A 14,285-nucleotide genomic window follows, 5' to 3' on the forward strand; every position below is an offset into this window, starting at 1 on the left:
TCCTCCTCCTCCTCCTCCTCCTCCTCCTCCTCCTCCTCCTCCTCCTCCTCCTCCTCCCTCCTCCCTCCTCCTCCCTCCTCCCTCCTCCTCCTCCTCCCACGCTCTCAGCCTCCCCACACTCATGGCACTTCACGGTTCTATTTCGGGATTTGCGGTGCCTGGCCCGACTACTAAAAACGATTAGCTCAGGGTCGTTCGAAAATATGGTTTAGCTGAAAGATTTATCATGCTTTGTTTTACTTGATGAGCTAAATGACTTATTACCGCTCTCTTTCATGGTGGTGGGAGGAGGAGGAGGAGGAGTGAATAGTGGTGGAATCGTTCAGGTGACAGTGCTCTTCCTTACTGTTCTGTTTGCTGCTTGCATGCTCTGGTTCCGAGGAAGGAAGAAAGCTGCAGGCAGAGAGCAGGAAGATGCAAGGCAGTCAGAGAACGATGCGAGAAGGAGGGTGATTCTGCAGGTTTCTACACAACATCCCATACTTTGATTAATGACGCAAGTTCAGGAGCGATGGCGAGAAACTGAACATCCTAAGGGACAGAAGCCTTCTGCTGGCGCCGTGGCAAGGGGAGAGAGTGAACAGGGGTCTGGGGAAACAAGAAAGCAGGAAGTCAACTCCTACGAGCCGAGCGGGCAGGTCGAAGACAAGTTGGACCAGCTCATAAGTCGTGCTCAGAAGACTGGGATCATGAACTTTGTTTCTCCACCCAACAGTGAGCTGTTCTACTCCGTCTGCCCGAAGCTCAGAACCATGTCGTTACACGACAAATGCCTAGTGAATCTCCATTTCTTGACAGGGAACTTGAAGTTCAGCTCTATGACGATTCTCGATTTGAGTCAGAACGTGATTGGGGATGTAGATGTCTTGTTCTTGAGCTCATTCCCCGTCCTCAAAAAGATCAACATGAGCAAGAACAAGATACATCACCTCCCAGACTTGGGATGGGAGAACTTTGCAAACGTGCAAGAGATAGACGTGTCTGACAACATCCTAGAGGAGCTTCCAGAGGGCATGCGAGAGCTGTCTCGGCTCAGGGTGTTGATAGCAAGCAACAATCGGATCCGACGTATCCCAGATCCCGTCGCTCGACTTGCATCCATCACCGACATGGACTTCGAGGCGAACAGGTACTCATGTGATCTGCATGGATGCACTTCTAGTGATGTTGTCGATAGCCTGGAGGAGATTCCGCTAGCGTTTGCTGCAAATCAGACGCTGAAGAGGTTGAACGTGCAGTCAAACAGGATCACAACGATCGCGAAAGAGATGTCCGCCCTCCTGCGTGTGATCGGCACGTCGTTGACTGTTTCCTGGCAGATTGGAGGCAACAAACATCGAGCGTCTGAGCACGAGGGGAAATCCGATGGAGATGAGGCTGCAGGACGGGGTTGAGTCATACTTGCAGCGAAAGAACTTGAAAATCATTGAGAACGGCGAAATCATCTCCTTCAATGCGCTGGAGATTGCGAAGGAGAGGGAGACTGGCAGGGCTCTGCTCAAGCAGAAGCAGACTTGATGTATGAATTTGAGGAGGTGTGAATAATATGTAAACTAGCCAGGAGGAATGTCGGAATGGTAGAGTTTGCGTGCGCGAAACGAAGTGCTCACGTGCACGGACCATCATCCTCAAAGATGTCAGGCAAACACTGTTATTGTTGTCATGTAGAAAAGAAACACCGCTATCCTTTAGACATTGTCTCCAGGCAGAGATCCACCGTTGGGGATCCCATAGCTGTCAGTGTCAGACTTGGAAGGAAAGAGCGACCCGTCGAGCTCATGGAGCATGCCGACATGAGCGAGGTTCGGCCTGCCTCCCCTGGCATCGTGGATGTGCTGAGCAGCCTCGAAGATGCGGAACAGACCCGCGTCAGCCTGATCCTGTGACTTCTCGAATGCCTTGAGGCTCTGGTCGTGAAGGTGGAGCATCTTCTGGCAGTCGTCGTCAGAGTCCCTCTTGCAGTCTAGGAGGGCATCCTTCAAGTCCTTGGCGTCCTGCGAAAGCTTGTGCTTCTTGTACACCGGGAGGGACGCGAGCCTCGACACGGGAGGGGCAGCACCACGGAGGACATTGCCCTTCCTGTTGACCGGCACTGGGCCCTTCATGCTGACCAGGATGTTCTCAGCGAGATGTCCGTAGCTGCCACTCCTGCGTGCCTGCTCCATGATCGGCACAGCACTAGCCACCGGCAACTTGTGGGTGACGGGATGAGGATGGGGGTGAGCTGCTGCGTGCTTCACGTTGTGCGCTACAGCATGAGCACGAGCCTGGACGGGATGAGCAGCAGGGCGAGGAGCGGCAGTCTTGGCAGCAAGGCCCATCAGTTGGTTGGGATTCACAATGATGGCACCAGGCGGCACGTGCCCAGGAGCGGCGGCATAGAGTCGCTCGGGAACGTACCTAACGCCATTGACTGAGAACGGAGCAGGAGCCAGCAGCGAGGAAGGAGCTGCCGAGGAGAGGTGAAGGACAACAGCTACTGCAGCCACGAAGGCGAGACCGATCACGGCAGCAACGGGAGCCAGTTTCTGTCAAATCAATCAAGTCAAAACAATCAATTCCGACGACGACGATGAATGTTGAGGGATGATAGAGCGGGGAGAACCAGTGAGTATTTAGAGCATGACATCAAGAACAATGGAAGAGGTTGGGGCGGGACGGCCGTGAGGAATGATTAGAGTAAACATTCGGAGGTAGGACGATGAGGAGAGGTAAGCGAGTGGGAAACCACGATGGAGACACGATAACAGATAGGCAGGAACAAGTTATGGAAAACAGGGCAAAGATAACAGAAGGAGACGAGGAGAGAGGAGATAAGAGCAGAAGGAGAGCATTATAGAGGAGTAGGAGGGGAAATGAGGAAAGAGAGACAGCAAGCGAGGATCAAGCAGGACAGCAGGACAGCAGGACAGCAGGACAGCAGGACAGCAGGACAGCAGGACAGCAGGACAGCAGGACAGCAGGACAGCAGGACAGCAGGACAGCAGGAGAGCATGGGTCCCAGCAAGGAATATCTACCTTGAACTCCCTAGGCGCCATAGCGAAGTGTCGCGAAGGGTATACCAGGGGTACTTAAAGAAGAGGAAAGAACCGGTATAAAAGTTGGGGGTCCGAAGGATCACCGGTGGGTATGAATTATCGATAACAGTACGGGTGATAGAGGTTTAGTCCTCGAATCCTAGGGGTACTTCAGCAATGACCATATACATTTCAGTCCAGAGAGGGGTACTTTTATTTTGAATTAGCTTTTAGAGGGTGGGGTGATATAATACATGGGGTCCTGGCAATGGAGGGGTCCCAGGGTGGAATCAGGGGTGGAATATAGCTGTATGAGTGGGGAGGTGGTTATTGTGCGAACGGACAGACCATGCTGACCAACTTGGTGAGTGATCGGAGGGGAGGGCAGGGGCAGGACAGGGAGGACAACGAGGAGGAGACGAGATAGAAAATCTCAATGACAAGGACAAGTACAAGGACAACAAGGATGTGGTGTAGTCAAGGACTATGACGAGGGCATGGACATAGATAGGGTTTTGGAGCAAGGAGTATAGAAATGAGACGCTCACAGTGGATTTACCAAATGATCAGGAGACAGGGAAAGAATAGAAAGAGACTTGGGCAGGTGCTGATGTGCATATAAAATTTGTGGCTGCCTCTCTTGTTGAACCCTATCATAACATCACATGTATTATGGTGATCTTGGTACGGGCAATGAGGGGTTGTTGTTGTGGCTTACTCCTATTTTTGTCATGAACGATCGCCATCTTTTGAAGAAAAATATCTGAAATGTGATTTCAACTCGTAGTTCTTTGGTGTCATTTGAGTGAACCCTGCTAGCTCTGATCGAAATGTCGCGGGTTGCTAGACAACCGATGCTTGTTGTTATCTTAATCTTGCTGTTTGTATCCACAATGTTGCCTCTTGTCTATTTTTCTGGGCATAAACTTGATGCACATTCTTGCTTGTCACACTATTGTGTTTCTCTCCTGCTGCTAAGCATTATTGCCGCTGACACGACTTCACAGATTGCCCAGTCTCTCGACATGCTCGGAGAGCGAACTGCTGACCGCGCTGTGTGTTACATGATCTCGCGGTTTCCAGCGTTTATCTCACCTTATCTACAGTTTGCGGATGATGCCTTCCAGAAGAAAACCGAAGCTCTCCTCGCCAAGGCTGCCAACAAGGTATTCTTGGATGGTTCTCTGTGAACGTATGCATGCCTGACGTCATGAAGGTCCTGTCTTGCGAAGATCGCCAGCGAGCATGCTTCAACTAAGTTTGCCGCTGTACAAGTTTGCAATAGGAAAATTGAATGAATGTGCGCTCTGAATTCATTTTTCATCTACACTAAGCATGTTTTATCTTTGTGTTTCACTCCCCTGCCACAACTGAGAGCAGTCTCCCAAGAGAACTTGTCACAGACTTTCAGAGTTAGAGAGAAGATATGCGTATCAGAGAAGATATGCGTGTGCTTTGTTTGTGAGCCAGCACCCCGGAGTCAGCTTCGCTGGCGTTGGATTTCCTTCCTACATCCGTTTCTCCCTTCAATACCATCGCTACAAAAATGATTTTCGCAGTTTATGGTCGTGCACTATGCAGAACAGCAGATAAACTTGTCCACTCCATGACACGTGGTATCTCGTCAGCCGAACTCGCCGGCAAATCATGATTCCAGTAGGTCAGCTTCGGAAAGCTCCCTTCAACCTCCAATGAACCCTCCTCTAGATCTCCGCCATGTGAGCGAAGGACATAACCTGTGGGGAGACAACGATATCATCATCAGTATCAATCGATCCCACAGAGCTTGCACCCTCACCGGAGTATCCTGACGGCAGCTCCATACACGCCCCGCGCAGGGTTCTCCCGCGGAAGGAGGCAATGAGCTCCTCTTTATTCGCCCCTTCTTTCACGGGTTCATTGACATCGTACTTGAAGAAGGAAGAGACTTTCGCTGCTCCGGTGTAGCTCGTCTTGCAAGGAATCGCGTGTACCTCCACTTCCCCCACTTCTCTTCCTTGTACTCCAGCCATGGCCCGTCGGTTCCCGCTCGGGGCTCCCTCGTCCCCTCACTGACCCAATCCGACTACAGATGTGCAGACAGATGTGCCAGTGCTGACAGTAGATGTGCAGACCGACCGGGCCGTACTACGGTACCGATCATCGGATGCCAGTGTGACCTAACGCCCGGCCCGGCCGTTCGGAACTGAGCCCTCCGAGTCACGGTGTCTCTGTGAAGGGCCGGGCCCTGTGACAGTAGCGCCCTCTGTGAAGCCCTGTGCCACGGTGATCGGACAGTCACCGGCGGCAGTGTGAAGCCCTAGGTTACGTGACGGACAGTCACAGACTCCCGGCCCGGCGAGCCGTACCGTATAGTACTAGCTCACTTATCAGTATAGTACTGTCCGGGTGACTGCGGGGCCGGCCGCGATCCGATTGGCAAAGCCTGCCACACCGTTCCGAAGTCAAGTTCACACGGTTCAAGTTGAGAGTGAATTTCATGTTCACACAAATTGATTGAAACTGCTTAAGTAACCATGTGACGAAAATAAACGCTTCCGAGTCACCTCAAAGCATTGTTCACATGATGCACAACCTCGTTGAAAAAATCACACATTCCATGGCATTTTCTAATGCTCGCTTTTGATCATTTTCGAGCGGGGTACCTCAGCCCAGGATTTTTGAATGGTCGGCGCACTGAAAATTTGTACCAGAAACTTCGATAATGGTTGAAAGTATGTTTGAATCGGGGACCGTGTCGAGCAGTTTTAGGTTTACAAGTATTCTTGCTTCCTCCAAACAACAAGGTTTCAAACATTAAAACTATTTTTGACCTTACACGCTTTTACACGCCTGGGGGGTGCATATACAACCAAATCGCCTGCCCTACCCTTCCCCCATTGCTGCATCCGCACCCGCCGGCGCAGGCGGCGTTTGTTTGCATCCCAGATGGCTCTCAGCCAATGGCTCTTTCATCGTATTCAAGCTCCAGGCCATCCAAGGTTGGATCATGTGTGAATGTTTGTACTTTTTGCGGCATACTGCAAGACGACGTTTCAAACAGCTCGAGCTTGTTTTTCAAAGGAAGCTGTAGGAATCAGCATCACCATGGATTCTAGAGCCTAGGGCTGTTTTCGAATCCTTTTGATGCTCATTGCAAGATGGAGAATTTGCTCGTTTTTGGTGATCAAGCATCCACAACCCTCTTTCGTATGATTGAGCTTCGAGCACATCTCTGACTGTAGAGTTGTTTGGTGTCAAGATTGTTTCTCGTAAAGGATATCTCTGATTAGGCAATTGATTGTTGTTTTGGTTGGCATTCTACAAGACCCATACTTCCTCCTCTCTGTGTCAACCAAGCACATAAGCATAAGGCATGTCAGTCGTGTAGGCAACTTGATTGCAAATAGATCGCAAGTGTAAGATCGATGAACTATTCAACGCCATGAATGCCGGATGTGAATGAACTTCCCTCAGGACTTCTCAGTATCAGAACCAGCGAGCTAAGACATAAGGTAGAGTCTCCATTGAATATCATTCCTGCGAATGTAATGTTTTTATCAGTTGTAGGGAACAGAAGCATGGAGACAAGCGGGTGCCCAAGCGAATAGGAACATCTTGCGGATGTAGGTTTGGACAAAGACGGCGATGATTCCGAGGTTGTGAAACAGGCAGCGAAAAGATGCTGAGGTTTTCGGAGTTCATAAACATGGCTTGTGACGAGCATGTCACACGTAAAGCGATGGAAAACAACAAACAAAAATTGTAAAGCAATCGAAAGCAACGAAAATCAATGGAAAACAACAAACAAAAATTTTTCTCAAAGGTCTCACTCCTTGACTTCAACCACTGATTGAACATCTTTTTGACCTCGGTCATATCTCGACAAATCCGATTGTACTCCGCCGCTGAACAGAAAGTTGTTTGCGCCATCTTTTCAACGAGTGGTGCCGGGTTTGCAATCGAGAAGTGAGAGATTTTACAGTATTTATTATTTTCGATGTCGTCTTCATGAAAAAATATATACCCATGCACTCCGAAATTATCGTGGAGATCATCGTTGGCATGCTCCAACATGCAAGGAAAGCTGAAGAAACACATTTTTGGTATAGCATTTATTTCATCCGTATCCTTGTAAATTGCTTGATAACAATCACGGTTTCCAACTTTGTTCAAAATTCTTTTCAGGGCCACACAGGGCACTCGATTAGTTATAATGGTTTCGTCTACATGTTCCAAGAGGACTCCATTGTACATGATGTACACTTCGACAACCTGTGCATCTGAGTGCAGCGATTTGATCATGCCCAGTCGATTCACTTCAACGCCCCTGTGATCTTCACACTGATATTGAACCCCTGTGCCAGGCTCAAGCATAATATTCAAATTACTGCCTGGCTTTTTCCAGTACATCCTGGGCAAGTCTCGATCATCAACTGACGTATGCAGGATCATTCGAAGCTTCAAATCTTCAGGTGTCTTTGACTCATCACAAGTCTCTTCCTGCTCCAAGAATGTATCGAAATCTTCCTGCCTTCGCCTTCTCTGAATTCCATTTGTTGCTGATACACGACGGTGAAGATTCATTTGTTTGGTGTCTATAACTGGAGCGCAAGGGAAAGGGAAGCAACGGGGAGGGAGGTGAGCAGGGGGGAGGGAGGGAGCAGGGAGGAAGGGAGGGGAGCAGAGTGGAGGGAGGGAGGGAGAAGAGCAGGAAGGAGAAGGGGAGGGATACTTGCAATGGGGATCTCAGGATTTTTAATGAATTTTTATTTGCTCTTTGATCGGGGGCAAGGGGACCTGTGTTTCGGTGGCACCCTATAGACATGGGGTAGGTATCTATATAAAACAACCGGTGTAGAAAAAAAATATTGCCGTTGCTAGCTGGCATACGACTCCTTGATTTGAAAACAAAAATACTTATTGGCTGGATTTACTACACTCGTCAATGGCTGACACTAATAAGATTTCATGAGCGTGTATCGAAATATACGAATAACCCTACCCCCTCCATATCAGACAAACATACCGGTACACAGGGAAGAGAGCAGCCAAGAGGCGTGTAAGCCGGAACTCAAATGCTTAAAACAAATATAAAAGAGTACTGGGTGGTACAAATCATTCTGGTACAAAATTGACTAAAAACTGTATGCTTATGATTAAATTAACAGGTACAAGTGTTTGTTAAAAGGATATTAATTTATAATTGGGCATTAGTAAATGCCATGGAATGGAAGGAGCAATCCCCATCCTCGTTAAGACCGGCACGATTGCACATGCGGCAACGAGCAACTCTTCCTTCTTGTCCCCATCCTCCCAGCACATGCTCTTGCTTAGCACCAACCGTTGTGCTCCGTCCTTCGTCAGGCGCTGATTCAACATGAGGGAGCCTCAGCCTTGGAAGCATGATATTTTCATCTTTGCTGCACGCTTCAGGGTATGTCTGAGTAACAAGATCAGACTTGTAACACAACGATCAAGGTAGCGATACCTGCTGCAACTTTAACATTTCTTCAGAAGCCATCTGGCTGATTGACGTGGTGCTCGAGAACGACGACGACGATGAAAACGACAAGTTCGGCGAAGAGTTCCAGGCTCCAGCGGGCTGGAAGGAGTGGAGGCTGTTCTTGCTCGACAGTGATCTGCTGTCCAGCTCCATGCTCGTTTCATTAGGTCGATTCGTCTTCGCAGCAAAGCTTGACTCAGGCCTTGTTTCGCTCTCCGACTTCATCTCGTTCTGATACAAAGTCGATTCGTTCTCTTTGACTTCGGCACCCCTGAAAACTTGTACTTCCGCTGCTGTCCAGAGCGTCTGTGTAGCCCTCGACCATGTCCTCCCATTCCAAATGTCTCGGATAGTCTTGGGGCTCACACCATACTTGAGCGCCACCTCATGGCACCTTGCGAACCTGTCCAGGCAGGTGACGTCCCTTTCCAGAAAAATTTCAATGGCCGTCTCCTGGGACAAAACGGACTTTGATTTATTGCTGCCCTGTTGTTTGTTTGACTGCATATTTATCATCGAACAACGGCAAGAGAATTACAGCGCTTAAAGACTTCGAACATATCCCGCGACCACAGACCGAGCCAATCATTGTGTCACCATGGCACAATGAGGCTTGCAGTCTGCGCCCAACCCCAACCCGACAATCGATACAAGAGCAATGAGAGCTTGAAAGAAAATACTGTGCTGATACTGAGAAATTCCTTGCAGCACGATGTCGTTCTAGCGAGATTTATCAGATTGTATCTGTGAACTGCTTTGGAAAGCAATGACGAGGAGGGAGAAGAATCAAGAATCGTATCCTAATATATCAAGCGGTATCCCACTATATCAATCGGTAAGTGAGATACTCAGCCTCGATAATTCGATATTGCAAATGGCTGCGTTGGGATGATTTGATCAACTGGAAGGGGTTGATCAAGAAAAACCTTTTGTTTTTGGAACAATCAGATCACACTGCTGGTCTGTAGGGGAAAAGAAGGAACAAGCAAGACGATGGGAAGTAGATAGCTGGTGTCAATGATAATGATATGTCGATCTGAAGCTAGATTACTACCAAAGAGAGTGGATGAAGGCGAAGGTTGGAACGGAGATGGCGTTGATTACAAAGAAACAATTCGGGGATTGATGCGATAGAAGGCAAATGGACAGGGATGGAGCGATTCAGGCACAGGGAAAAGCAATCAAAGGGAGGAGAATAGGTAGGAGGAAGACGAGGAGGAGGGGGGGGAGGAAGGGGGCGCGGGCAGTATGCTTACGAATGCGGAAGAGGATGGTGGAGGAAGGGAACGACAGCAGACGGCGTGATGGGGGGTCAATTATATGGGTGGGGGTCTGTTTGAGTGGGTGGAGGCTTCCTGGTAGGGGTACATTTGATTCTTTTTGAATGCTATTTTATGGGGTTCCTGTCAATTTAAAGGGGGGTTGTTTCCCAGGTATTCCGTTTTGGTATGGTAGGGTAGTTCAAGGATGGGTGTAAATCAAAGGGGGGTGGGCGCTTATATTAGGGTGGGGGTTGTACATGGTGGGGTAATAAGTACCAAGATGTATTCTCATTGAACATGGTAGGGTACATTGTGTATTGTGGGGTAGGGTACCCAAGAAACAAATCAAGGTCGAAACAAGTCGTTTTCACGATCCCCTTTTGGTGCTGGTACAGATCATTTGTATGTTTACAACAGATTTAGAGGAAAACAATATAAATCTGTACCCTCTAAAATTGTGTAATATATGAATACCAAGACCCGTTGAGATTTCACCAGATTTATCTGAATCGATGCCAGAACAGAACGTTAAGCTTGAACTGATCCCCGAAAAAGTAGTATTTCAGCTTATCTATGAGGAGACGCAGAGTTAAAGAAAAGGGTTGATATCGTGTATTTTCGCGTTCTAGGGGTTCTCCGTCGGACTACCCACCCCGCGCTCCTAAAACAGGCAAAAACTCCTACTGTCATTACCCTGTTGTGGTACTACTTACTACCCCCTCCTTTCCCATTTTTGATTTTTTAATTTCTATCCCCCGTTTAACAAGCCACCACCCCCTTGTACTACGACGTACAGAGTGCCTTCTTGCCCACCCCACCGACTCACAGTGTGATGACTATATCTCCTCTACCCTACTGTACCCTGCCCTTATTGCCCACCCCTTCAACGTACATGACCCGGTGATGAACCCCCTTGTCGTTGATCAAACTACCCCCTATCTGATGGATCACTTGCTTGCAACGCCCAGCCACCCCCCACGCCAAGTTTTAAAAGTTTTATTCTCATGGGTATGAAGGTTTTTTAAGAGTTTTATAGACCCCGGGGGTCCACTTCGACTTTCAGGCTCATTTCCATGTACCCGGTCCTAGCCAGAGATCGGGCGACCACTGTGATATGACCACGGGTCCCTGACAGGACCCCCGTGATTATACGGTGCCTACCCCAATGAACAAAGTAGCAATTCCGGTCCTGTACGCCGGCCCTCAGGACAACTACGAATGACCCACCCGTATGACTCTGATGATACGTCTTGAGGACCCTACGGTCGACCTCATGTCTTATCTTGAAGGCGGACCTCCCCGGCCGGGCTGCTTCCGCCGGAGCTTGCCGCCTCGTGGAGCCACTGCCGCGTGAGTGCAGTGACTTCAGTAGCCTGCTCGGCCCGTGTAGTACGGCCCCGGGTAGAACAACTCCCGGGCCCGGCGACATAATTACAAGTTGAGTAAAGGGGGGTGACTGATTATTGAAACTTGTGACGCATCATAGTACGGTCCAGGATCTTCCGAACTTCCGAAGTGAAAGTTCCGTCAGCTCGTTTGAAGGACTCCCCGGCCGCTCTGGCACTGGGCCGGCGCGCGGCCAGTGATCATCATGCAGTGCCGAGAGTACATGATGGCCGGGCCTGTGTGCGGCTGATTTCAGTAACTGGGCGCCCTGGGCGCGAGTTTGCCGATGAGTCATGCCATGAACTCAGTACTGATTTTTCACTTCACTTTGTCGGAGTAAAGAGAACTCAGTCAGAGGCTTGCGTTCAATCGGCGGGACTCAGTTTCCTAGCACAGCCCCACGGGAGGCTCGGAGCCTCGGAGGCTCAGAACGGTTAGGCCGCTGTTTTAGACCCGGCACTACTGAGCCTGATCCAGGAGTCCAACTTTGTGTGAAAGCGCCCCCGCCTCATGATCAGAGTTTCCTCAACTTTACTGGTTAAAAATCCGCCTCAGTCTCAACCGTTGAACCGTCACACACTGGCCGGGCCTTCGGCAGCGATGATCATCCACAAGTGAAAAGTTACACTAGTAGGGGTGGGGTGGTCACTACTCAGGGCAGTGGTACTCGTGGCCCGGTAGTAGGGGGTAGTGCCGCTCAGCTCCGCGGCTCTTAAGGGCCAGACTCACGCCGGTAGGATCGGACAGCTCCTTGTATCCGAAAATGCTCAGGAGAGTTTTCAGTCTGAGCATGCAACGAAGTAAAGGACGACTAGGAGGAGATGCAAAGCTGCTCTACAGTGTTGGTCGGGAGAGGCTACAGCAGATCACGCTATCAAGACCCCTCAGCATGTCCCCAACAGGGTCAGCAAGCTGGTGGCCGTGGAAGTCAAGCAAACTTGATCTCATGGAGCGACACCTGGATGACATGAAGAAACACATGGAAGAAGTCAAGGCCAACAAGGATAAACTCATTGCCGACAAGGATAAACTCATTGCCGACAAGGATAAACTCATTGCCGACAAGGATAAACTCATTGCCGACAAGGATGCGCAGCTAGAAGAACTGAGGGCTGACAAGGATGCGCAGCTAAAAGAACTCAAGGCCGACAAGGATGCGCAGATAGAAGATCTGAGGGCTGACAAGGAGAGACTCTACGACGAATTGCAGCTACAGAAGATGGAAACTCTCCGAGAACTATCGCGGGTTAAGGTCGTAGCCAACAACCGAGCTCTGATTCAGATCGCCGTGGCACGGTACAGCAGCAAGAGTTCTTTCACGCAAGGTTTGGAGAAGTTTGTGAATGAGCATTTGTTGACGGACACGAAGATATTGAGTGAGTATGGCAGAGAAGTCTGTAAGAAGCTGCGAGACTTTGGCTTCCCAGGGAAGGAAGAATCTGTTGCGAAAGAACTGGCAGACCTCATGTCCGCCCGTATCAAGTAAGATTTACAAAGGGTATGTGGTTGGAGGGGATCCGCCGCTTGCAGAAGCGCTTGCGATCGTGATTTTAAAGCTACAAGAATGCAAGCTCGTGGAAGACCTGGATGTAATGCTGGTCGACGGGGAAGGGGAATGGAAGTGCGTGCTAATGGACGGAGTGATAATCAAATACAGTTAAGAGTAGTCTAGGATCTACATGTCGTTATCAACGTGATGTATTGCTTGTTGCGAGTGAATGAGCCGGTTCCTCCCCCTCGGAAAGCCTATGCCTGCTGCTGATGCTGGTGCTGGGTAGGTTGCAGGAGATTGTAGACGGACGGCGGTACGGACATGGAGGGCGTCGGGATGGCACGGTCAGAGACAGACAGGCCTGCATGGGTCTGCTGGCATCGATTGACTGCCTGTAGCAGCCGCATGAGCGTCCTCCTCCTCTACGCGCGCGAGTGGATTAGGGCGGTAGGACGGGGGAGGAGGAGGAGCCTCTCAGGAGCGGGGGCAAGAAGCGTCAGGCTGCTCGAAGGTTCCTTCCCTTGCGTGCAGGAGCTCCACCGGTGGAGGGTCTTGATCGTGAGAGTGACTCCTCGGCTACTTCCCACTGAGCATCAACACACACCTTGCTTGTGCTCCCTCCTGCCTCCTTCCGTCCAGTTCTCGTCTCCTTACCAGCCTCCTGCTGCGCCTTGGTCGAGCCTTTGCTCAGACCCTTGGGACGAGAGGGAGCCTTTCAGAAAGGCAGACACCAGCTTGGGATCTGATCTCGGCAGTAGCTTGGACATCTCGGACCCTGGCGGTAGAGTAGCCGGCAGAGGCTTGAGGCCTTTCCTCTCCCTCTCCTACTCCGTCTCCCTCGCCCAGTCGCTCTCAGACTGCCGGGGGCTGTCGTCGTTGGGCTGGAGATGCTTTGCCGAGTGCGCCCTTGAGCTTGCGAGGCAGCCCGTCCGTGTAGGCCCTTGCCCATGACGAGCTTCTCGCGACGACGTCTACAAGCCTTGTAGGCGGCAAGCAAGCGCCACTGCAAGCAGACTGACGGCTGACGGCTGACGGCAGGCCCGGTCAAGCAGAGCCAGACCGTCTCCCACCATCCCTGCTACTCGTGCGCTAGAGGCTGGATGAGCCTGAGCATGGTGCAGATGTCTGTCTTTCGCGTGCTCTTCATGTACAAGCCTGGGTCTAGAGTCCTACCGACTCTCTCTACCGGACGGTCGGGACTGACGAGCCGGGGCCGGGCGTCCGATCGACCTACACTCGAAGCATTGCGATCGCTGCTGGGTGTGCTGGCAGAGCACTATCTCTCCTGCACTCCCGGCGAAGAGAGCGGCAAGGTCGGTGCCGGCAGAGAGCATCTGGGCGACGTCTGGCGGGGGCTGGGAACCGAGGCAGGCGGAGATATCGTGCAGTCCTTGCACTGAGATCGCCTCCTCCCATGGGTACAGATGCAGGCTCCCCCGCACTCCTTGTACTGAGATCGCTCCCGCCCATGGATGCAGATGCTGGCTCCCCCGCACTCCTTGCACTGAGATCGCTCCCGCCCGTGCTCGCATGCCTTCCTGTCTGCTTTCTTCCCCCTCCCGGCTGGGCGTCGCCTGCTGCCAGCTTCGTCTCGTGGGCTCCTCCTGGCCCCGCGGAGCTCTCTGTCCTCGCTCGCTTGCTG

General features: G+C 50.8%; 6 protein-coding genes across 6 annotated transcripts; 2 read left to right on the plus strand and 4 right to left on the minus strand.

The window, feature by feature from the left end:
• Positions 1-491: 491 nt before the first annotated feature.
• On the plus strand, positions 492-1,518 carry GUITHDRAFT_109814 (hypothetical protein; the record flags this gene model as incomplete). The annotated part of the gene is made up of 3 exons (XM_005831287.1): positions 492-1,129; positions 1,178-1,270; positions 1,320-1,518. The coding sequence occupies 3 exons, from the start codon at positions 492-494 to the stop codon at positions 1,516-1,518; spliced, it is 930 nt and encodes a 309-aa protein (XP_005831344.1).
• A 118-nt stretch (positions 1,519-1,636) lies between these two features.
• Positions 1,637-3,039, minus strand: GUITHDRAFT_163628 (hypothetical protein; the record flags this gene model as incomplete). The annotated part of the gene is made up of 2 exons (XM_005831288.1): positions 1,637-2,528; positions 3,019-3,039. 2 exons carry the CDS (start codon positions 3,037-3,039, stop codon positions 1,689-1,691), a joined length of 861 nt encoding a protein of 286 aa, XP_005831345.1. The 3' UTR covers positions 1,637-1,688.
• A 1,539-nt stretch (positions 3,040-4,578) lies between these two features.
• GUITHDRAFT_72342 (hypothetical protein) lies at positions 4,579-5,030 on the minus strand (the record flags this gene model as incomplete). The annotated part of the gene is made up of 2 exons (XM_005831289.1): positions 4,579-4,719; positions 4,770-5,030. The coding sequence occupies 2 exons, from the start codon at positions 5,028-5,030 to the stop codon at positions 4,579-4,581; spliced, it is 402 nt and encodes a 133-aa protein (XP_005831346.1).
• Positions 5,031-8,197: 3,167 nt separating this feature from the next.
• GUITHDRAFT_109817 (hypothetical protein) lies at positions 8,198-9,010 on the minus strand (the record flags this gene model as incomplete). The annotated part of the gene is made up of 2 exons (XM_005831290.1): positions 8,198-8,440; positions 8,489-9,010. The coding sequence occupies 2 exons, from the start codon at positions 9,008-9,010 to the stop codon at positions 8,198-8,200; spliced, it is 765 nt and encodes a 254-aa protein (XP_005831347.1).
• Positions 9,011-12,040: 3,030 nt separating this feature from the next.
• Positions 12,041-12,637, plus strand: GUITHDRAFT_109818 (hypothetical protein; the record flags this gene model as incomplete). Its single annotated transcript, XM_005831291.1, has 1 exon — positions 12,041-12,637. The coding sequence occupies one exon, from the start codon at positions 12,041-12,043 to the stop codon at positions 12,635-12,637; it is 597 nt and encodes a 198-aa protein (XP_005831348.1).
• A 1,390-nt stretch (positions 12,638-14,027) lies between these two features.
• Positions 14,028-14,177, minus strand: GUITHDRAFT_43781 (hypothetical protein; the record flags this gene model as incomplete). Its single annotated transcript, XM_005831292.1, has 1 exon — positions 14,028-14,177. A coding segment is annotated over one exon (150 nt), but the record flags the coding sequence as incomplete, so codon positions are not given.
• Between the last annotated feature and the right edge of the window lie 108 nt (positions 14,178-14,285).

This window comes from Guillardia theta, assembly GCF_000315625.1.
Source record: "Guillardia theta CCMP2712 unplaced genomic scaffold GUITHscaffold_41, whole genome shotgun sequence".
NCBI lineage: Eukaryota > Cryptophyceae > Pyrenomonadales > Geminigeraceae > Guillardia > Guillardia theta.